Genomic DNA, 25796 nt, shown 5'->3' on the forward strand with positions numbered 1-25796 from the left:
GGGGGGGAAAGGGGGGGGGGGAGTGAAGAGACTCCGGCAAACCCCCAGATGTGATGCTCAGTCCTGGGTACATGTGTGTGTGTGTGTGTGTGTGTGAGTGAGAGAGAGAGAGAGAGAGAGAGAGAGAGAGAGAGAGAGAGAGAGAGAGAGAGAGAGAGAGAGAGAGAGTGCGCGTGTGTGCGTCTCTCTATCAGCTCCCTACTCTGGAGCTCCGGCTCTGACTGACTGTGCTGAACACCTGTTCACCGGCGAACGCATCGCGACACACACACACACACCAACTCAGAGAGACACATACACAAACAGTGGCGAGCAAGAGAGAGGATGAGAGATGAGAGAGAGAAAGAGGGAGAGACAGGGATGTTAGAGAAGAGGAGCGAATAGAAAGGCTCGATATGTGTGTGTGTGCACACTGGGGAGAAACGTGTGTAAGTGTGTGGGGGCAGTTGGTGAGCCTAGTGATATGAAAGACACACACACACACACACACACACACACACACACACACACACACTCAGTATAGCGACTACGTAAACCCAGATGGAGGAGGGGCAGCAGCAGCTTCAGGCTTTGAAAAGGCTGAGAATAAAAGGGGGGGGGGAGTGAGGAGGGGGATGAGGGGAGGTGACAGTGTGAGGAGGTGAGAGACAGAGAACAGGAGATTGTATTTACTGATGCTGAAGAGAAAACAGAATCACTGCAGCAAAAAAAAAAAAAAAAAAGCAGGAGAAGCAATAAGCTGTAATAAGAGGATGTTACAGAATCATCTGCAGCTGGAGTCACCAGAAGCAGGAACAGGTGTTTGAGTCAGTTTCCTGCCAACTACCACACTCTGACATCATTCTCATTTTTCATTATTATTGTTCATTGGTTCTACACACACTGATGTCACTGTTCAGCAGCATTTCAAACACGTCGACGTGGTCGATACACACCTGACGCCAACAGTCATTGAGCCAACATTTCTCAACGTTTCCGAACATTTGACGTTTCTGAACATTTGAACGTTTGTGAATGTCTGAACGTTTCTTAACATATCTGAATGTTTGAGCGTTCCCGAATGTGTGTGCAGAAATCTGGCAGCTGGAAAAGGAAATGGAAATTACAGTATATCCACGTGCAAATTATGTCCAAGACATTTCTGAAGTGCACTAAATACATAGTGTACTGAATTACTGAGCTCTGCAGGGAATGTCTTTTAAAAATTGTCATGTTTCATTTCTGAAAAACAAAAGCAAGCACAAATTTTTATTTTGCACAAATGAATCACGTCAAAGATACAAACCCTGACTGCAAACTGCTGCAACTCTGTCCTGTAAATTTATGTTAGTCAGACTGTAAATGAATGTTCAGAATCTGAAACACTGGCTCATTAACTTTATATCATCTCTGATTATATTCAATTTATTACTACGACTATGTTATCCTCCACAGATCTTCAAATTCCCCGTAAATTAACACAAACAATGAGACATGAACAACTCGATCTGAAGTCGTTTTCAGCTCGAACATCTCTGGGTTTTATGGTTTTTGTTGATGTTGATTCTGTAACTGAAACTTTCGTCTGTTCGGTTCGGCATTTTAAACGACCCCTCGATATCACGTTAATCACAGGAGAGACTGACGCCTCATGTCTGAGTCCACCTGCTTCATAGTTCAGCTGAATAGTAAAATTCACAAACACTATTTTCTTTTTTCCTCCAAGGTGTTTTCAGCCGATACAGAAAATAATTCTCCCATGATGCACCACTTCATAGCTCATCCTTGTACAGTTTAATTACATGTGCTGTTTATACAGATGCAGTGAGGTTTCTGTCAGAACAGAAGTGCCTTTGGAAATCTGCAGTTTTAACCATGAACAGCAGTTATGTCAATGAGGGTCCTCATAAGTGTAGAGACTCACAGGTTGTTGTGTGTGTTGTGCGAACACAGAAACCTGTTGTTCTGTTTTAAACCCCTTTTGTTCTTCTTATCAGTCAAAGCAGCTGCTTCATCTGCTGCACTGAAGTGGTGCGGGTGTGTGTGTGTGCGTGCGTGTGTGTGTGTTGTGTGTGTCACTCTGATCATGGTGGTGTAAATAGCAGAGGATAAAGTGTGTTTCAGTTTCAGCTCCCGTTTCTTCCTCTGTGGTGTTTGTGAGGTTCATTAGAGCTTGACCAACACAACGCTCTGATTTAATTTACACATAACGAACCAATCATGACGATCAACCACACGGATCTGTGTGAGTCTGGAAAAGCAGGTAACACAATATTCATTATCATCTATTCAAATTAGCATTTTAATTAAGAATAAAGTGAAATTAGTAGTTGTATGAAATAGACACATATGTATCAGTAAATTTTAGGTCAGAGAAAGGATGCTCTCGATCTTTCCTCTCTCCCACAAGCACAACACAACAGTTACTTCTCAAATCCTGTTTTACGAATCACAAATTAAGAAACTCATAAGCAGCATTTTTGCTACAGTTGCTGCAATGAAACACATTTACACGCCCGTGTCAAATAATGAGAATGATGGACAAAATATGCACATCCGCAAATCAGTATGTGAATTCATGCGATGAGAGTTGCACATCTGTAAAATATATTTTCTCACAAATAATCTTTTCTTGCATAATTTAGTAGCACAAACACAGGTCAATAATTATAACAGTTTGAATCTTCCGCTACGAGTCTCAAATGCAGGGGGCGGGCACTGTTCAGAGACAGGAAAACGTTTGGCGAATAAGAGGAGCTCATTTAGGTGCCTGCCCCTTGGCGCCTGAGGAATCCCTTGTTACCTAGAGGGGACCAACAGAGTCCCACCAACCCGGGGTCCATGTAAATGCCACAAATTATCATGAAGCTGTTGAATAAAAAGGGGGACTTGTGGGTAATAACTGTTATTACAAACTGCACCAATGGTAGTGAGCAAAGAGGCTGCTGCACGCCACTACATCTATAGGTGAAATGACAACTCTGATTTCTGCACCTGAGACACTGTCATCATGACCAGATCATGTAAACCACATGTCAGTGTGTCACTGAATGAGCTGAAGGATGACAGACTGGTCTTCATAAACAAAGCTCATAGATTCAACAACATGTCTGACCTGCAGGACAGACGCTCACTGTCAAACAAACAGGAGGAAAGCGTGTGTTTGTTGGGTACTATTTTCAGTGGCGGATTAATCCACATTTGTTGCTCCGTGACTCAGAGGAGTCAGATCTACTACAGATATACACTCACCGGCCACTTTATTAGGTACGCCTTGCTAATTCTTCGTGGCGCAGATTAAACAAGATGCTGGAAACATTCCTCAGAGGTTTTGGTCCATATTGACTTGATCAATCGTCACGCAGTTGCTGCAGATTTGTCAGCTGCACATCCAAGATGTGAAACTCCCGTTGCACCACAACTCAAAGGTGCTCTATTGGATTGAGATATGGTGACGGTGGAGGCCATTGGAGTACAGTGGATTCATCGTCATGTTCAAGAAACCAGTTTGAGATGATTTGAGCTTTGTGACATGGCGCGTTATCCTGCTGGAAATAGCCATCAGAAGATGGGTTCACTGTGGGATGGGAAGGGATGGACATGGTCAGCAACAATACTCAGGTGGGCCGTGGCTGATGCTCAATTGGTAGAAAAGGGGCCCAAAGAACATATCCCCCACACCATTACACCACCACCACCAGAACCATTGACACAAGACAGGATGGATCCATGCTTTCATGTTGTTTATGCCAAATTCTGACCCTACCATCCGAACGTCGCTGCACAAATCATCAGACCAGGCAACGTTTTTTTTATCTTCTATTGTCCAATGTTGGTGAGCCCGTACGAACTGTAGCCTCAGATTCCTGTTCTCAGCTGACAGGAGTGGCACCTGGTGTGGTCTTTGCTGCTGTAGCCCATCTGCTTCAAGGTTCCACGTGTTGTGCGTTCAGAGATGCTCTTCTGCATACCTCAGTTGTAACGAGTAGTTATTTAAGTTACTGTTGCCTTTCTATCAGCTCCAACCAGTCTGGCCGTTCTCCTCCGACCTCTGGCATCAACAAGGCATTTTGGCCCAGAGAACTGCCGCCCACTGGAAATTTTCAGTCCATTCTCTCTAAACCCTAGAGATGGTTGTGCATGAAAATCTCAGTAGATCAGCAGTTTCTGAAATACTCAGACCATCCCGTCTGGCACCAACAACCATGCCACGTTCAAAGTCACTTAAATCACCTTCCCCATTCTGATGCTCGGTTTGAACTTCAGCAGGTCGTTTCGACCATGTCTACATGCCTAAATGCATTGAGCTGCTGCCATGTGATTGGCCTATTGGCTATTGAACAGGTGTAGATATATATATATATATATATATATATGTATGTAGTTGGTAGTAGGAGACAGTCAGTGTTGATTTAGGAAGAAGAACACAGACCATGACCAGACTTATATTTTCTGACATATTCCTCCTCATCACATCATCTTCATTATCTCAGGAACCATGACTGGATAAAGCTACAGCTGCGTCCACTGAGCCTGCAGCCGCTGCCTGAGGGAAAAGCTGCCCGCGATGAAACAATACTGTTTTGACATTAGTAATTACTCCAAACAATTAATGTTCCAGCTTCCTGCCAGCCTCTGCTGAGGAGATGAGCCGAGCTGCAACCGGCGGCAAGTGCTACTGCAACAGCTGCTCATTGGCTCAGAGCTGCCTCAGGATTGCACTGTTTCCATGGTTCCCATTGAAGAGCAACAGGTGAAGGAGAGCTTGGGGGGCAGGGAGGCAGAGGAAGACCACAGGAGGCAGTTTCACTTTCAATATGAGGAGCTCTAAATTCCCTCGTCTGAATATTTGTGCTGGCGTGATCGTCGCTCCACAGCAACAAATCAGTGTGAGGGAGGAGCTGCTCAGCCATCATCACCACGGTATGGATTCAATAGAAACACACACACACACACACACACACACACACACACACACACACACACACACACACAATATGTTTCATGTTATGGCCATTAGTTTGAATTATTGACGTTGTGAGAAATCAGGTTTTGTCCATCATTTTGTTGCATGTCTCAAAATACTACAACACCCATGAGCCTTTGCAGCAGCCGGTCAGAACTGTGAATAAGAGCTCTGGAGACTTTAAAACATTGTGTTGTTTTAAGCTGCAGATCGTAAAATCAGTTTTTCCTCTCCTTCTTCTGCTTTGAAGCTCTGTGATTGGATGTTTTATACTGAAATGCATCTTGGGAGTCGTGGTTGACTTCTCTCCTTCAGTTTTATGTGTTATGGCTTTGACGTTTTATCAGAGGAGCAGATATTTTCAGACACATTCGTTCATGTCAAAGTGCTCCAACCTCACACTGTCTGGCTTTCACTGCAGTAACCAAAGACACCTGAAACACCTGTGAGGAGTGGGCGGAGCCTAACTATAAATGTAGTTTCATCAGACAAGTGTTTTACAAAAAAGAAAACTGTCCACAACATTATCTTTGTTTGATTCTCAATTATCAAATTACAATTATGCTAAACTAAGCTAAGCTAAGCTAACTAACTGCGTTGTAGTTTCGCTGCAGAGACATTAGAGAGGGATCAATCTAAACTTCTGAAAGTACAGAAATGTTTTCATGGTTAAGAACACTTAAATTTATATTTGAATTAAACTGAATTTTTTTTCAGTGATATTTAGCAAAAAAAAAAGGTTAAATTATTAATTTGATTATTTTGTGAGGGAAGAGATTTAATTTCTGCTCTGATCTGCTGATGTGGATTCCTTGAATATCAATGTTTAAAAAAAATCTTTAGAAAAATAGAAAAGGTTTATTGAATTTTTTATCATTTGCCTTTGTTTGTCTTGGTTTCCTATTTATTTTACCCTTTAATATCTTGTTACTTATTTACGTTGTCAAGCCTAATTGATTTTGTAATGTGTGTTTGTGCTTATTATTTGGTTGGTTTAGTGTGACCTTGTGTGTTAGGTTTGATCATGTAGAAAACTACCGTGACGTCAGCCATTGTTTTGTGAACTGCTGTTTGGAAGGCCCGAATTTGGCGTAATGGATGTCTCCATCTTGTTTTTTTTTTGGAGCCAGAAGAAACCATATTTGGATGAAAGGGTGGAACTGGGGAGCAGTGAGGGGTGGATCTGACCTGTGTCCCCGAGGACACTAAGAACGCCCACCTGCATCGGCAAACTGACCACAACAGGCTCCTGGCTGAGTTGTGCGAAGATGCTGCTAACACGGTTAGCTTTCACAATTGGACGTTAAAATGTTATAAATAACTGTTAAAATAGTCTTAGAAGCCAATCGCATACATCCACATTTGGCAAATATCATATATCTGAGGAGTAACTTGTAATGTTATTGCAGTTGAAGTTAGCATGTGCGCTAACGTTACACTGTAAAACCACAGTGTAAAACATATTCTAACCTTGTGTTTTAAATTGGTCGTGCAGAACATGAACAGACTTCAGAACAGCTTCTCCTCAGACTGAGTCTGCTTCATGTAAACTGTGTCACACACTAAGACTGATGATGAATAACGGCTCCTGGACTTTTTGCACCTTACCTCCATCACTTATGGACGGCTGCAATAGCTTACAGTCAACCTGTCAGACTGTTGCACTGTCCTCACTGAGCTATGAAGTATTATTTTTACATTTCTACTATAATTTCTACTTGTTATTAAATAAGATTTATCCACCTCTCTTTATTTTGTAAACTCATTTAGTGACAGTGAAGTTCACCTGTACCTTCATTCACAACTGTATTTTATTTTTGTCAGTTACAGTTCATTGTAAATTGCACACGTTATTTGATTCATCAATTTATTAAATTCTTTTGTACATGTCTCCAGTTGATTGTAAATTGTTGAAATGAATGCAGTTTTAATGTGAAATAAAGTTTTTTATGAAGCTTTGCTGTGTTGATGCTTTTTATGGAGCGTGTCTGGTAAGAATTTTAACAGTAGCAGCAGCACAGTAAAGAAATCACGACACACTGAAGTTTTTCCTGAATTTGTAATTAATCAAAGACTTTCTATGTATGTGACTTTCTATCAACAACAAACATGATAGAAATGTTTAAATGTGTCCGTCCTTCAACAGTGACAATACAGGATCTAGAGATAGATGTTAGAGTTTGTGCTTTTCTAATTTGTCTTATGTACTTACCAATTTAAAAAACGAAAACACTCATTCACCAAAGTGTTAGATTCATCATGAGGCAGATGGTAAATATGAAAAAAAATACTCAGTACAATTTAATCACAGGTTTATTTATTGAACACCTTTTCGATGACAATAAATAAGTTATGAATAAAACTAATGTACATGAGCTGTACTATACTGACAACTGCTTCAAAATTTTCAGTTTACATATGTCTGTAATGTAACAGCAGCACACATTTATTAAGAGTCTCATTTTGCTCCAGGTTGTAGTTCAAGTTGGTCAGTTCTAGCTGTTTCCTACTGAACACTGTTTTGATGTCAAATTGGTCAATACTTTCACCTGTGAAGGTGGTGACTGTGCTAAAGCTGAACAGATTCTGTTATTAAAATGTTATTACTATCATCTGTCACCAACAGTAGAAATGAAGTAAAATGCAAGAAACTGAACCTGTGAATGCTGAGGACAGAGAATAATAAACCAAACAAATGTCTAAACAGCTGGTCTGTCCTCTCATCAGAGGAAGATGAACTTAAAGTGGTTTTCTGGCATCATCATCATCATAACCCATTTCAGAGCTAAGGATGTACATGCAGTTTCCTTTGTCCATACATGAGGTCCTCCTTCTGTTGGCACCAGTCATTCAGTTTTCAGTGTGGACACCTTTGAATGACAGAATAAGACAAATACTTTAGTTCAGACATGGTGGATCACAGTTAATTACACACATATACCAGCTGTCAGGACAGGTGCATGAATACCTGCTTCAGTTCAGGACTCTGTGTATGAATTTACAGTATTAAATGACAAACCTCTACAAGATAATGTTCTACTGTACATTGTTAATTGTACTCAATACAATACGATACAAGCGAGGAGACAGAAAATAAGTAAATGAGATAAACCTGAATGTTTTGTTGTATGTAGGAAAATTCTATCAGCAACTGATTTTTTCTAATAACATGATGCTGAGTTAATTGTTAAACTATATTTATCCTTGTCCTGCAAATGTTTGCATGTTTGGGACCAGGTACGGTTAGCATAGCAAACACTAAGTTATCAGCTAGCTAGCTAGGTTAGCAAAGTGCATCTGTAATTCACATTAACTCTAATATTAATTTGGATGTTAACTGTCTCCCGTTCTCCGGTCAAAACACGTAGGGAAAAACACACTAGCTTTTAGGGAGCATCATACGCATCGAGACTGTAACTGTAATAAACATTTACTTACCGAAAAAAAACAGTATATCGGCATCCGTCCAGTCTGTTAGTGCCGAAGAACGAGCCATAATCACAGTGAACCGAAAACTCATTGAAACTAAAGAACTAACAGCAAAACTGTCGGTTCAAAATTCTTCCTCCACCGACAAATATTGAGAAAATAATAGAAATTTCACACAACTGATTCAATACGACCCAAGCTCTCCTCCGGTGACTGGCCTTCCGGCCTGTCTCGTCAGCTTATCAATCATTGCAGACCAGGCATGTCAATCAAAAATACATGTTTTCCTGTTTTTAAGGCCTAACATCTAATTAATTGGATGATTATTTTCAGATGGATCACCAGAACACTGAATAACAGGTGTGAATTTAGCCCATCACACGGTAATGAGTTGTGGAAAAAATGTATTGACAGAGTATTTCAATTGAGAAGTTGGCAAGTTTTTTGGAGCCAGCCCCTAGTGGCCCTCAGTGATATTGCACTTAAAGTTACTTCGGCACATCCTTTTTTATATACAGTGTATCGGTTTGCTTTGTTTTTATTGTTATTTGTGTCAATTGTTATTTGTGTCATGTTTTGTTCAATAAAAAAATACAAAAACTTACAAACCATGCATCATCAATTCATAATTAGTATGTAAGCAATCAGAGAGTGCAGCAGGAAAAAGGACCATATCTAGATGCAGGCCAATCTAAACTGAACATAACGACTCCCCATCACTGATTCAGTCCCAACAACAAACAGCTGCAGCAGATGGACTCAGATTATCTTTGATTAGATTTGTTTAAATGTTTGTTTCCAAACTACAACGAGTCGCTCAGAGAAATACTTCTCCTGCTGAGGTGCGAAAGGAAGTCATGATGACACTGAGTCCTGTATGAACAGTGTCCTGGTTTCTCTGTGTTGACATGAGAGCTCACATCAGGACTTCATTAAAATGGGGGTTTGTTGGCGTGGTGAATGGCGGTATAGATGGACGAGAAGGACCTCGCAACAAAATCAGGCAAAACCGCCCCTCCCACCCCCCAGGAGCGTCCCTCTCTATCTTCAAGAATCTGTTGAAGACTAATCTCTTTAGAGAGCTCCTCCTCACCCTAACATGTCAAACTAGTACTTGCTATCAACTTTACCTGATTTACTTCACGTATCCTACTGCACTGAAGCTTCGGTGACGTCCCTGACTCGTCCCTTCAGGAGTCTGTTAGGCCCAAATTACACTCTCAGCATCGTTTAGCCGCGAGGTGCCACGTGGTGTAAATGTGTCCTCTGTCCATGTCCAGGACAGAGTGTCCACATGTAAAGTGGCGACTATAGAATAGGACTTCATGCAGCTCTGAGATACCTTCAAAATAAAATACACGATCCATTCTTCCACAGTGAACACACACACACACACACACACACACACACACACACACACACACACACACACACACACACACACACAGGTTGAGGAGTTATCATTATCTCTGTGCTCGTAATGACTCGTCACAGGATGTCAAGTCACAATTCCGCAGCGCAGCATCGCCTGTACAGTTTGTTTGTGTGTGTGTGTGTGTCTGATGAGAGTTTATGAGTGTGTGGGAGTTTTCTAGCTGCACCTCAGGGTGTGTGACAGTGAGGAAATGAATGGCATCACTCAGAAGTGTGTGGCATTCACGGCTCCCTGGACGTCACAGTCAGCTCTGCCCACACCTGTGCGATGAGGTTTAACAGTGACAGACAGCCTCAGTGTGGAGGACATGATCAGTTCCCATCAGCTGCTGTGACAGTAACCACTGATGAACCGTCTTAATGGACTTGTTCTTATTATCATCGCTTCCCGTCTTTGCTGAGCTCAGTTTCCTGCCTCCTTTCTGCTACACAACACAACACAACACAACACAACACAACACTGTCCCTCTGCTCTGTGTTCTGTGCTCCACCTGTAAGCAGAGCTGGATTTATAGTTGAGGGGTTAAATACCTGCAGGGGTTGTGTTTTATTTTGAAAACTCTGGGATTGTATTGTAGACTGGACGGACAAAAACTTTTGGACTTTTGGAAACGATGATGTAGACACCCCCGGCCTCTCCTCATTGGCTCTCATCAGCCTCGACTACCAGTGCTGAATACAACGTGATAATGAATTACAGTGTTACTGACCTTGTTGTCTTTGCTAGCAGCTGTTGTTCACTTAGATTTTTAACCATAGTACGATTGTCCAAAACTTCTATTTACAGCAATAAAAAGTAGCAGGATCAGACACTGAACTAAATGACGTGTTCTGTCCGTCTGTCGATCCCCTCCGTTCTTAACTCAAAGCTCAGCTTGTATATTCATTTAATATTATTTCATTCATTAGCCATATTGCCTATCCTTTCAGCAGGCTGGGCAGGGTCCACCATAGGCAGGTTTTCCAGTCTATCACAGGGCTGATAAATCACGCTCACATTCACACCTACAGGCAGTTCAGAGTCTCCTCCTCCTGCAGGGCTCTGGACCCAAAACCCACACAGACCTCCACACAGAAACCTGCAGCAATCCGGTCTTTGATAAACCTCCAGACTCATGGATCCATGTCTCCGATGGGACTCCCTGGTCTGTACTTTACGGTCTCACCGGTACATGACACAACACACCCACACACCAGCACAGACCTGTGTTCAGTCTGAACGCCCACTGAACTCAGCTTGTGTCCACAGAGAGAAAAGACGAGGCTTTTAAAAGTGAAACTTTTCACACGATGTAGAAAAAAAAAAGCAGTGTGAGGTTTAATGGTTCTTTCAAAAGCTGCTGGCACCAGATATAATGTGAGTATCACCTGAGAGAGGAAGTCATCAGCAGTATCCACAGACAAACCACTCACAAGAAGTGTTAGAGATAATACACATCAGCATCAAACAGAGCTGCAGCTAACGACTCTTCTCTCCCATCCTGGTGCAAACCGGTTCAGGACTATTTACAAACAAACAAACAAACAAACATCACTTGAAAACAACGTCCTCAGTGGATGGAATAATTGATTCAGCTCTTACCACAGCCTTTTATTTTGAAGGAAAGACTGTCTGTAAGCAGAGGAATTAAAGAAGTAAGAATATAACTCCAGTTTATTGTTTGTATTGGAGTGCACTGTAATAAAAAGGAATCATGTACTTTAATTCTTTCAGTTCCACTGAACAACGTTTCACAGAAAAATCATTAAACTGATTCTGGGTAAAGTTAATCCACTGAAGTCTGAGAATAAAAGCAGTTTCTGAGCTTTTTCATCCTCAGGTAGACAAATAGGAAACAAACAAACAGGAAGCTGCAGCAGCAGAATCAACTGGAAACTCTTGTCACTCTCAGACTGACTTCACTGCTACTGACACATGACACCAAAGTGTCCACAATCATCCTCCTGAATCTTCATTAATATTAAGTTATTAATATTTTAGGATTTTCAGAAAGATAAAATATAAAAGAAATTGTATAAAAAAAAAAAAAAAAAAAAAAAAAAAGGTAAATTACTTCACGAGACAGAGGGAGAGAGAGTTCATTATCAATCATTAGCAATTTATTCTATTATTAATTATATGGTATTTGATTATATTAATATTGTTATTAACAGTTTTTCTTTAATTCTTTATACAACTGTGCTTTGGCAACACATTGAAAATGTCATGCCAATAAAAGCTGTTGAATTGATATTGAATTGAGAGAGAGAGAGAGGGAGAGAGAGAGACACACACACACACACACACACACACACACACAGACAGAGAGAGAGAGACAGACGCAGAGAGACAGTGACAGAGACAGAGAGAGATAGAGAGAAATGGAGACAGAGAGAGAGACACACACACACAGAGACACAGAGAGAGAGAGACACACACACACACACAGAGACAGAGAGACACAGAGAGACACACACACACACACACACACACAGAGACAGAGAGAGAGAGAGGGAGGGAGCTCCTTCTAATAAAGCATGAGTCAGAACTAACCGTCACGACCGACACTACTCAGTTATTGTTTCAGCTGTGTGTGTGTGTGTGTGTGTGTGTGTGTGTGTGTGTGTGTGTTGTAGAGGTTGTTTCAGGTTTCTGCTCTCACTGAATACACCTTGTTGAAGAGCAAGAACGCCTCCTCCTCGTTTCACAAATTACACAACTTCAAACTTCTCACTCTTTCACTGTAAAAACCACTGTATATATTTGTGGGGACCAATATGGTGGACGGTTTCCTGTTTCCCTAATCCAGATAAAGTGATACAGTCGTGAAGATCACTTCAAATCAGGTGCTTTTATTTCAAATTTTATTTCATGATGAAGAAGATGAAGAATGAGAAGAAGAAGAAGAAGACGAAGAAGAGGACCACGAATTAGATGGTAGCCCTCCCTGAAGCTGTTACTGATTTTGCTTTCTTTTCAAAGTGGAGGCAGAAGTCGTCTTTGACAACTGGAACACTGAAGAAGAAAACAGCTGACCGACTGATGACACCTCACTGGTTTGGAACAGTCGCACACGGTTTATATTGAATTATTTCCTGTGAGAAATGAATCTCTGACTCTAGTTTCCCCTAAAGAGTGAATTTAAATCAGAAATAAGAGATAACGTGAAGACGTGAATGTCTCAGTCTACACTGAAACGACCTTTCAAACGGAGTCTGGTTGAGACAGAGAGACCCGGGTCTGGTCTGGTCTGGTCTTAAGTGGTCTTGTGAGGACCGTTCATGTATAAACGTCTTCAGAGGAGACAGAGCTGCCGTTTCTCCGCTGATCATCGGCTCCACTAAACCTGCCTTTCTTCCCTCCTTTCCATTGCCATGGCAACGCATAGACAGAAGCCATTATTCTTAATGGCTACCTTGGGCCCCTCAGTGTGTGTGTGTTTGTGTGTGTTTGTACGTGTGTGTGTGTGTGTGTGTGTGCGTGTGGGTGTCATATAACAGTTGCTGCAAAGTGACACACTGGAACAATTCCACTTCAATAAACCCCACGAGGTAAAGTCTAATATGCTGATCAGCCTGTGTGTGTGTGTGTGTGTGTGTGTGTGTGTGTGTGTGTATTGTTCTGCAGAGAGCACTCAGTGGAGCTGCAGATATGTGAAATGATCAGGCGGCACTAAAGACATGGATGCAGAAGGATGTGCATCACGTTGTTGGTTTATATGATTCACTGAACAACAACCTGAACATGGTCTCATCCAGTCACAATACACTCCATTTTTTCACCATCGAAATCATCAGATGCTTCACTGCAGCCTCTGTGTGTGTGTGTGTGTGTGTGTTAGGGTTCAGGGGGTGGAGACAGGGTGAGCTGTTAAGTGGAGACAATAAAAATGTTCAGGGTGACAGGAGCACTGGAAACACAGATGTGGGGCGTTTGTTGCAGCAACGTTGTTCTCAGATGAGTGTGTACAGTGAAACTGTATTTCAGTGTGTGTGTGTGCAATGATCTGTGAGTGTGTGTGTGTGTGTTTGTTTGTGTGTAAAAGAATCTGAGGATAAATCCACTTTAAACACTTATTGTAAATGTCCTTTAGCTTCAAGCTTCTTTTACACACAAATGTTGTTCCTGTTTACAGAGTTGTATACATGTACAGTTTCTTTAACACAGACCGACACTGCTGTCTGTCCCATTTCCTGTCACTCTACACTGTCCTATCATATACAGGTTTACAAATGCCCCAAAAAGGAACTTAATAAAATGTGTCTCGTATCTAAACATGATCCTGATCACCTTTACACCTGATATAAATATGTCTCCAGGTCTGATCACTCTGTCCAGCTCATGTCTCGTCCTCTTCTGGTTTGTGCAGGTCCAAAAAACAACAACAAAAATATAGAAGATAGAAGACGCAGAGGAAGAAAAAGAAGAAGCAGAAGAAGCAAAAGAAAAAGAAGCAGAGGATGAAGAAAGCAATAGAAGAAGCAGAAAAAAAGAAGCAAAAGAATAAGCAGAGTTTGACTTTCACACAACTTTCCAGGTGAGCTCTGTATCTGTTTGTAGCTATAGCTCCATGTATGAGCCTTCACTGGAGGTCAGCCATCCGTTTTTCAACAGGAGGCTTATACAGGAGCCGCCAGCAGCCTTTAGGGGAAGAGTCTGCATCAAACACCTCAGTCCATTTGGACTCCCTAAGTCCTGCTAGAGATCCGAGGTTCAGGACCTTTACACGACTGTAGTACAGCTGCTTCTTCCCACAGGAGACGCTGGAGTCTTCAGGGAGAGAAGCAGGCCACTGTTCCTCCATGCATCAATCGCTGACCTGTAGAACGAAGTGAGTCCAGATAGGTCACACTTCGAGTCCAGCAAGAACAGCTGTCTATCTAGGCAAAGTTGCCCGACCTTTCTAAGGATGAGCTGGGCGGGAGCCGACCAGCTGAGAGCACAGTCGTACAGCAGTCTCTGAGTCGCCTGCAGTCTGAAGGCTGCCGTCCTACATATGATGTCTATAAGGCCCTGCCCTCCCTCCTCCACAGGGAGATACAGTACCACTGCCCACAGCCAGTGACGACCCAACCAGAAGAAGTCCACGAGGAGCCACTGCAGTGTCTCCATGAGGTCTGGTGGTGGAACCAACACTAGTCTGTGCCACAGGGAAGAGGCGACCAAGTTATTGATAATCAGAACTCTTCCCCTGTAGGACAGCTGGGGGAGCAGCCATTTCCACTTGAGGCAACTTGGTTTCCACCTTCTCCAGCGCTCCATCCCAATTCTGTTTTTCTATGTCCTTGTTGCCTAGATGAACACCTAAAACCTTTAATCCTCTTGTTTCCCAGCCCCCAGGAAGACCAGGGGGGCATCTTGAAATCCACCGCCCCACCAGACAAGCTCCACTCTACCCCCAGTTTATCCTGACTGAGCAGGCCCTCTAAAACAGAGCCAGGGCGGCCTCTAACTCCAGGATGTCCCCCCGGTCCCGGACAAAAACATTGAGGTCATAAGCGTACGCCGATCATGGGGGGCAGTCAGCCAGCGCTGGCAGAGAGACACCCCTCAGCCTGGACCTTAGTCTGTGGAGGAGAGGCTCCATGGCCATACTGTAGAGCTGTAGAGCTAAGACCTCCCCCCACCTTCAGCACACAACACGCACTACTGTACAGTAACCTCCCCCAGGACAGAAAGTGCTCTCCAACATCAAAGGCCTGCAGTGTGGCAAACAGAAAAGAGTGGTCAACACGATCAAACGCCTTCTCTTGATCAATGGAAACTACACCCACATCAAGATTGTACAGATACAAATGTCAAAAACATCTCTCATTAAAAACAAATTGTCCAACATGGATCTTTCAGGGACGCAGCATGATGGATCCGCCCCAATCAACAGGTCAATAAAAACCTTTAGTCCGTTAGATAAAAACTTAGAGGGGATTTTGTAGTCTGTACACAAAAGAGAAACCGGTCTCCAGTTCTTTATAAGCGTTAGAGCTCCATTCTTAGGCAGTAAGGAGATCACTGCGCGCCTGCAGGAATCTGGAAGGGTCCCTTTAATAAAAGACTCCTTAAAAATATCCAGCATGTCAGGCCCCAGCTCACTCCAGAAGTGTTTTAAAAAATCCGCAGGTAAGCCTTCCATGCCTGGAGCCTTTCCTGAGGCCATTTGGGACACGGCAGTGGTCAATTCATGTAGGGAGATTTCTGAGGAAGCAGAAGAAGAAGAAGCAAAAGAAGAAGAAGAAGCAAAAGAAGAACCAGAAGACAAAACAAAACAAGAAGAAGCGAAAGAAGAGGAAGCAGACGAAGAAGCAAAAGAAGAAGAAGCAGAAGAAGAAGATGGTAGCCCTCCCTGAAGCTGTTATTGTGTTTGCTTTTTTTTCAAAGCAGAGGAAGAAGTCGTCTTTGACAACTGGAACGCTGAAGGTGGAAACAGCTGACTAACAGCTGATACCTCACTGGTTTGGTTCTACACAACAACATATTTCCACCCACATAGTTGTTGTGTATTTGCATTTACACTTGTGTTCTTGAGTTCCTGACCAAATCTGGAAGTGGTCTGGTCAATCCAATCACAATCTGTTCTCCTTGAGTAGATTTACACCTCTACCTTCATTTGGTCAAGAACTATCCGATCATCAACAACACATTTTATTTCCAGGTGTAAACGACGTCTGAAATACAGTTTCACTCCTCACATATTTACTAATGATACTGCTACAATAATTCACCCAAACACAACCTCTTCACTCATTTCAATTTCAACACTGTCAATAGGAGCTCTGGGAAACTTTCACTATTTCTTGATGTTTTACAGATCAAATGATTAATAGAAGAAATAATCAGGAGATTAATCGATAATGATGGAGCCTGATAGACCTTCAAACTCACTCATCTGTCACTGGACTTCCTGTTTTATATGTCTAATGGGCCCATTCATTTTCTAGTGCTTTCACTTCTTGCTCCAACTGCACACACAATACAACATTACAATGATATGAGGATTTATCGTCACATGTACACATGAAGAAATGTTGGACCGTTCCTTTAAACAGCTCCCTCTACTGGACAGTACAAACCACTTCTTATAGCAGGTCAGGACGACCTTAAATTAATCAACCAATCAATCAATCAACCAATCAATCAATCAATCAATCAATCAATCAATCAATCATTCAATCAATCAATCAACACTGTGAACATCATTAACCAGCTGTTGATGGATGATTCTGTTTTCATCAGTTAATCAGTTTTCTGATTGCTGAACCAGTTTTAATAAAACGTATGAGAAATAAAAATAAAAAATATTAAATAAAACTTTATTAAACTGCAGAAGCAGTGAACAGCTGTGGCACGTATTGATTCTTGTGCTCATCTCCACATACACACACACATACACACACAATTACTGATGTATCTGCACACTTTCATTTCAATTAATGTCAGCTTCGCTTCAATGGAACAAAACCTCAGCCACACACACACACACACACACACACACGTATTGTGTACTAAAGAATACATGCTTGCAGGCGTATGAGGACACACACACACACACACACACACACACACACACTGAAGTGTCAGACTAGTCCATTGAACAGTATGAAAAGGCAGTTTGTGGAGCTCTGGAGCTCAGCCAGGTGAACTGAGGAGACCCAACACAGAGCGCGCTCAGATCAATGTTTCACACTGACAAGACACACACAGTCACAGGCTGCAGATCCTGAAGTATGTGTGTGTTTGTGATCTTGTACCATCTTTGTGAGGACCTGTAAGAGTGAGGTCACGTTTTCAGCCTGATTAACCTCCTGATCATCATCATCATCATCATCATCATCATCATCATTTCAGTGGACACTGAAGCTGTGGCAGAGGTCACTGAGATGTCAATTTAAGAGTTGTAGTTAATGTCATGTAATTTAATTAATAACACAGTAACATGAAGATTATTAAACCGACGTGATCAGATGCTCTAGAGAGGATGTCGCACTTAGGGTTAGGTTAGAGAGTTCAGCTGATGCGAGCTGGTGAAGACATATGGAATGCCAATCTAAATCAATATTAAATAAATAAATACATAAATAAATAAATAAATACAGCTATGTAATAAATCCTGATATATTAGGTAATAAATGTCAAAAAGTAAATGTAAATAAAAATATATAAGTGAGCCAATGAGTAAATAAATAAATACATATTTTATTATTTAATATTTAAAAATAACTTATTTTCCTCATGCCATATTTATTTATAAAAGTCCCCTGAAATAAATAAAAAAGTCATTTTAAAAATTAAAAGCAATTTATTCATTTATAAAGATATTTACTTATTTATTTACTCGTTTATATACTTACATTTACATTTATTTATATATTTCTACATTTATAACTTAATTTATTTATTTCAGGTTTTATTTCATAGCTGTGTTTATTTATCTATTTAATACTGATCTAGATGAAATTCCATAAAAAACTAACATCAGTACCATCAATACTGTGTGTACAGTGTGGAGCCTTGAAGTGGTAAAGGAGACCAGGCTGGGGTGGAGCACAGTACAGAAGGACTGGATTATGATGGCACAGGAGAATATATCCACATCTTAAATCCCGCCTCCAAAGCTCTGATTGGCTGTCTTTTTTTTTCCAATTAAAGGAAACAGTCATCAATAAAAACAACACCTACACACATGCATTTAAATCAATGAAATAAAGATGTGGGCGGAAATTCAGAGGTACAACAGTGTGTAATGTGGATTCAAAACCTCACACAGTTAAAGGTCCATATAGTATACCTTAAGGTAGATGTCCATGTTGATTATAAGGCAGGTCTATGTTCTATATTAATACTGTGAAAGTATCAAAGTGCTCAGTCCACAGAGAAATACACACAGCCTGTATTCAGAAACTGAGCCTTAAAACCAGCCGTCAGGACAGGCTCTCAGCCATGCCCCTAGCCCCGCCCACCTGGGCCCACCATCCAACTTGCAGGATTTGGAGTGTTTACCTGAAATCTGCTATATTTTTATTGGCTCACTCAGCCAATCAGAAGAGAGGCTCAGAGCCTCCTTTCTTCTGATTGGCTCACTGACCTGTTGTTATTAGAGCTCCAGAGAAAAGCATGAGAGAGGAGATGTAAAACTACATTGAGATGAACCACAAATATATCTTCTTATGGATCAACACTTCAAATAAAACACAGGAGAAGAGGAAAATATAGATTTGTTCCTTTAACTGGATCAGAACCAGAATTTAATATGTTCTTCCTTGACCCAGGACCTATCACTCCATCAATTCTGGTGCCAAACAGTTGAGGACTTTTTGTGTAATCCAGTTGACAAACAAACAAGCAAACCAACAAACCAAGAGACACACAAGTAAAAACGAAAACCTCCTTGAAACCTCAGCTCCATCAAGGAGAGCTGACAAGTTAAATACTTAATGAACGTTCTGTGTTAACATGGAGAATTTATGTTCATACATTTGACGGTACATTAACCACAGTTCTGTGTTGTTCACACAAGACATTACTCAGGATTAAATGGAAGTAAAATCAGGCAGAAACAAGAGCCGCTGCAGAAAGACTTTGTGCGCAACAGAACAAGAAACAAAATTGTGTTTGAAGACAAAGCAGCTGAATCTGAATGTAAATCAGTGTCAGTTCAGTTTAAGTTATTCAATCAGGGTGAAAGGTGTGAAACTTTATAACTATAAAAAATAAAAAAGTATTTTGAGTCATCTTTAAAAAAGAAAAGTCAGTTCAGCGAGTTCAAAGAACAGAAACGAATCAATAAAATGCAATCTGAATCTACCGAAATAGATTTGATCTGAGCTTTTCTTGTTGCATAAAAAATATTTTCATCTTAATTCTTGCAGTGGTCCATTCATTCATTCATCCACTCTATAGAGCTCGTGGCCATGAAAATCCATTAGCGCTGTCTGGATACATACCATGCTCAATAACTAAGACCAAAAAAATGACATCCTTCGCTCGAGGCAAGCTCAGTTAAAATCAGCCGGGATTTATGCAACACAGCACGGCGAGGAAGAGGAGGGACGAAGAGGAGGGAGGAGACAAAGGTCAAGGATGTCCTGTGGAACCTGACGTCAGAGAAGAAGAAGCTCTGGTTTAAAGTTTTAAAGCTGATTTTTCTCTTGTTATGAAACAGTTTCTCCTGAACATCGCTCACTTCCTATCGACCATCATGGAAGGCGCTGGTTCAGCTGAGATGAGGCGGCACAGAGTGATTAAACACTGGTGACTACACGATGACACTGAACTGTAATTTTGTGGGTGATTCTGTGCTTTTATAGAAACAGACACACGCTCGATGAGATCTTTGAATTCAGGAGTTTCAGCGGCAGCACACGGATCCGGTCTGATCTGGTCTGGTCTGCTTGTTCAGATTTCACCCAAGACAAAATTAACCAGACGCACCACAGCTCTTCTGGACCAAACCACAAACCAACAGTTCACTGGTTCTGGTACTAATCAGTAAATCAGATATTTAAACGCACAGTCTGTAACTTCCGCCTCTAGGGCTCTTTCACTCAAAATAATAACAAAAGACCATGTTTTGTGACATGAAATGGCATGGGATTTCAGTAGCTGTTTTCTTCACCACCATTACTGTAAGTTCCTCCCAGTGTAGATTCCTTCAGTGTCAGTGGGTCAGGAAATCAAACAGACCTGGTGATTCTAACTGTTAAAAACACTGAATAAAGCAGTTTGACATTTAAAGTCAGTGTTTGAGCGACGCTGTACGGAGGACAGAGACTCAGGGAAGAGTTGGAGCTGAGATTGATGCTAACCTTTGTTTGATTGTGTCTCTGATAACTTAAACCACTTACTTAAACTTGAACCAGACATTCAGGAGGTTTTTACCAGCAGCTGAATTATCCACAGAGGTGTCCTCCTCTCCATAACAAACAGACACACTGAATAAAACAGTTTCACTTGAACAGTGTGGACACAGGACAGGACGTCTCCAGTGGCTGGGAGCTGAGCTGTCTAACATTTACTCAGCTTTTTGTATGTATGTGGCTTAAAACTAGATAAAAGTCAATGTTGAACTTCTGGCAGAAAACACTGACATATGATCATAGAGCATATGATGTCATTGACAGGCGACCAATGCAACGGAGCATTATCATGATTAAAATCACAGATTTCTCTGGTTTGAGAAATTGATGGAAACATTCTAGATAATGTAAGAACACAACTCAACAACGTAAAGAACATACTAAAGTTACAGATTATAACTTTAACCCTGCTTCGGTTTCTTTCCACATGGTGCTCAGTGAAATATTTCCTGTGAATACTTCAGTGACAAAAAGCAGAAAAGAGAAGAATGTCACGGTGGAGACGACAGTGAAATATGACTGAAAACTGGAGGGAGATAGATATTCAGGACACAAACTGATCATAGGAGCAAAGGGAGAGCAGACCTGGAGTCAGGACTTACTTTTTCCTGGTGTCGTATCTCCCTGTGGTTCCCAGGCTCTGTGAAGGAGACAGAAGAGGAAATGATGAGTTTCTGGGCAGGATCATGCAGAGCTGACAGAGACTACATCACCTGTCCCTCTTCACACTGAGGAAGACACACTGACACAGAGACAGAGGTTTGGTGGATGAAAAATCGACTGATCAACGATCACAGATGCAGCAGCAGCGTTCATCCTTTAATTCACACTGGAAAGCCTGAGGACATAAAAACTGAAGGAGAAAAGTCAACTACGACTCCCAAGATGCACCTCTGTTTGACATAAACCAATCACAGGGCTTTAAATTCTGTTGTTGAGGACACAGGTTACACTTTGTAGAAACTGGTAATTTTCAGCTTCTGGTTTGACTCGGATTGGCGGCCCTGACTGTCTTCTCCATAGCAACAGAAGCTGAGGCTCATGGGTAGTGTAGTTTCTACAGAAATCAACCAACCCTAACTCTAAATCCTTTGGAGATAACAGAGTATAATGCATGGGATCGCTAACTTAAGGGTGGTGAAACATGGTCTGATTATTTTACTGATTTTCTGAGTTTGTCTTTTAATTATTTCATTAGAGATAAAAAGAGAAAGAGATCTTGAAAATATATGTAACAGAAGTGGAATGCTGCTTTATTCTATTGTATTATTAAACGTAGGAAATAGCAGTCAGTGCCAGTAAACCACTGCAGAAGAAGAAGACAAAGTGAGATGAGGTCATTAGTACAGCTCCGGTAAAACCATGTGAAAATCTCAAATTTCTGTTAGTTAGATTTTTTTCATGTTTTTATTTCAAGCTCCTCCAGATATGTTCTGAACTCTGTAAAAATCCTCTACGCTTCATATTTAGTTTAACAACAACTCTTACTTCCTGGTTGAGAAATCTGGATCAGGCCTTGTGACCCGCCCAGACAGCTGAAAGAGCAGAGAGTATCAAGATGGTTAGAGGAGGAAACATCTGCCACATGTTTGAGCCTCAGTCAGACCCAGACTCAGATGAGGAGTCTGTTGAGACCAGAACCAGAGACTAGCAGACAGATCAGAATGGTTAGCGCAGTTAGCATCTTTTATTTGTTTATGTTGTTTGTTAGTTTGTAACTGGCAGTGGCTGACACAGTGTTAGAGGCTGAAACAGTGTTAGAGAATGCTAACTCTCTCTCTCTCTGTACTGACGAGGTTTCAGGTTTATTTAGCCCCGCCCCCGTCCCCACAAGTTGACAGGACTGGTTCCTTAGGTTTGTGACGTATGAAACCCTGGCTGTCTTTTTATGAGACTGTCATTGGTTCACTGCAGTTCAAAGTGGAAACACTCAGTCCTGGTGTTTATGATTATTTCATTCATCCTTTGTCTGTATTATATAAAAACATCCTATGGTTAAACTCTAGGTTTCATAAGAAGGGTTTTAATCAATATTTCAGAGGTTGTTTTTGATGAAAGAAATGAAAACAGGTGAATAAACAGATATATTTTTGATATCTTGACCGTAACTCTATATGTGAATAATATGTAAATAAAAGGACTTAACATATGAATATAAACTATTAATGTCAGTGATAGACTCTGTTCCAGCTCACTCACTCACTCACTCGCATCATAAACAGTTGCTGTGCTTTCAGTGTGTGGGAGGAACATGGAGGGTCTGGGCTGCGTACTGTGGTGTAACAGCAGACTTTCAATATGAACCTCCACGTTCAGACTGAAGGACAGACTGATGTAGTTCTGATGTGGAACTGAAGGAGGCTGGAAGCAGCGGGGAGAGGGAGGGCTGGTGTGATTCGACAGAGGGGTGGCAGGGTATGGGGCAGCGTGGGGTGAAAATACTCCGTCGCCTTGACAACTGGAGACAACACTGCGAGGGAAAATTACTATGTGTACACGAAGGCACTCCTCCCTCCTCTTCACCTCAGAGACCGTGGAAACATCTGAGGATGCATAAACAAAGCTCCGCCCTGCAGGGATCCTCCACCTCCTGCAAGTCACCGCCATGTCGTCAACTGCTGTTCCTCACATGGTCGAACCCTGGACAGACAGCAGTCTCCAGGGTCAAAGTCTCACACTTCCTCAATTCATCCATCTATCGTAACCTCCACCAAAACACTACTCTACCTCCATCTTTGTTTCTGAGACACAGGAGTCCGAACCTACACAACTACAGGTTTCACTTTCCTGTGAGGTTTCAGTTCAGACACCAGGTTCAGACATTTTTACCAAATTTCCCCCATAAGTGACTCAATAGCAACATGATGGGTTTGAACAGAATCGTCGTTAATCTGACTCACAATTCATTAAGCTTTAATTTCCCCAGACAGGTACGACTCATTCTCCAGGAACCAGCAGGACTGTCTGTCACCGTCTGTGTTTTCATAGATCACGTTCAGATTCCTCAACATGTTCTATTATTACGATGGCGATGCAGCTGTGCAGGAGGCCTGGTGTGTGACACTTCACAGTGACTGCAGGTGGGAGAAAGGTGGTGATTAGTGGAAATGTCCTGCATGGCGCTCATTGACTTTACTCCGCTCTGCCGTTTCTGCGTGGTGATAACAGCAGCAGCGGGAAGGTTTGGCATTTTCATTCTGTGGTGAAGAGCAATACTTTGCCCCCCGCCGGCCCCTGCAGATGAGATTATCACTCAACCCACAGGGAGAAATCTGTTGACTGCTCACTGCTGCCAGAGAGCAGCAACACACACACTCAGATACACCACACAGCACAAACTATCAACTTACACACGACAACTAAACCTGTGCAGTATCAAAAATACAACTCCCAAAGACACACGTTTAAAAAACAAAATGAATTTCAAATTAACATCAACAGAGTCACAGAGTCGTGACTGTGTTTAAACACACAACAGGTTCTCCACCGCAAATCCTGCAGGTATGGAGGAGACAAAACAAGATGGCCTAATATCAAGTTTGATTCTTAGATTCTTTAGATCTTCAACAATACTGGGGTAAAAAAAAAGACAGAAGAAAGAAGACAAATCCCACTCAGCTTATCAGGCTCTGCTCAGCTTTCATAAGTCTGAGTGTTGAGTCAGCGCTAACCGCTACATGCTAAACAGTTAGCTTCTCTCTAAACTCAGCTGTACTGTCTTTACCTCCACTACAACTGAACCCAGTCAACTGAAAGCAACACAGTCACACATCATTAGTCTGAGGTCATGCTAATGTTTGCACCACTTTAAAATGGAGGCACATGTTGCGAATGGTTGGAGTAAAGGACCACCCCCACTCCTTCAACGTGTTTTTGAGAAGAAAACTTATTGAGGAGAGGAGATACATTATACATTTCCCTGAGATTTCATTATTCTTTTATTGTTGTATTTTATTGCATTTTATCTATTCTTTTATTATTAAGTTTGTTGTTTTGTCTGTTTGCTAATGTTATTATAGCTTTTTAAATCCACTCTCCTACGATTTTGTTTTAATGTTCCTCATTTTGTGTTAATACAGTTTTATTCTTCTGCCTCTCCAGTTTAGCTTTTCTATAGATGAACAGTGTTCCCTCACACCTGCATCAGGAGTCTGAGAACAAAGGAGCGGAGCCTCTTGTCTCCACTGACCTGACGCTGAGTCAAACTTTCATCCTGCCGCCGCCGACCTCACTTCCTCCTTCGCTCTTCTGGTATTTCTGTGAATGTCAAAGCGTCCGGCGTGTTCGTCTTCAGCCGCCCCTGAGAGGACGCCCACGCTTTGATGTCAGAGGACGTCCTCTCTGCTGGGAAACGACGGGGCAACGGAACAGGTCCAGACTCTGGCTTCAATTAAAGCTGCTGGGTAATTGGCTGGACTGGACACCACACACCTAACCTTTCCTGTTGGTGTGTGTGTTTGTGTATATATGTGTGTGGTGTATGGTAAAGAAAGTACCTATACTGTACTTACGAGGGTTTTTTTTTCTGCCTGAAAAAAGAGCAACGTTTTATGTTTTAATAAAAAAACAAATTTAAAAGGACAGAATTGATTTTAGCCATTATGACATACTGACTAAATTAATGTATTTCTTAGTTACTTTCAAGTAATGTGGAATATTGATTGACAGTGAGCAGGACTTAAATTTCAGAGAGAAATCGTATCAGCAGCAGATTCACCAAGTCTGTACTTATTGTAACAGAACCACAACAATTCAGCACAACAATAATCCTGAGTAAAGCAGCAGTAAGTACTTCACCTTCTCTCTGTTCCCTAAAGGTGTGTGTGTGTGTTTGTGTGTGTGTGTGTGTGTGTGTGTGTGTGTGTGTGTGTGTGTGTGTGTGTGTGTGAGGCTGGTTAACCTGCCGAAGTTGATCGATCTTTAACTCAAGATTTCATAAACTCAAGCAGCAGCTAACACCAATAAACCGACAAACAAACTGTGTATCCTCTCAGGCTCCTTCATAGTCCACATTTCTAGACTGAAAACTACCGATTGCAGCTGACAAGACCTGAGCAATCTGACAGGATCCCATGAAAATACAGTCTTCTGTAGCCTGAATTAGTCTACCTTCAGAACCTCCAATTAATTGAACGTAAAATCAGGTCAGTGTCTATAA

General features: G+C 41.6%; 1 protein-coding gene across 7 annotated transcripts in view; it reads right to left on the minus strand.

Annotated features, from left to right (window-relative positions):
- The window catches only part of ankfn1a (ankyrin repeat and fibronectin type III domain containing 1a), a 101552-nt gene that overhangs the window by 51024 nt on the left and 24732 nt on the right, over window positions 1-25796 (minus strand). For all 7 annotated transcript variants that reach the window (XM_087177289.1, XM_087177286.1, XM_087177287.1 and 4 more), the window contains exon 6: window positions 21241-21278. In XM_087177289.1, coding sequence (XP_087033415.1) covers window positions 21241-21278 — 38 coding nt within the window. The remainder of the gene's footprint in view (window positions 1-21240; window positions 21279-25796) is intronic.

This window comes from Seriola lalandi, unplaced genomic scaffold (genome assembly GCF_002814215.2).
Source record: "Seriola lalandi dorsalis isolate HSWRI2012SDOR001 ecotype SW California unplaced genomic scaffold, Sedor1 jcf7180002054585, whole genome shotgun sequence".
NCBI lineage: Eukaryota > Metazoa > Chordata > Actinopteri > Carangiformes > Carangidae > Seriola > Seriola lalandi.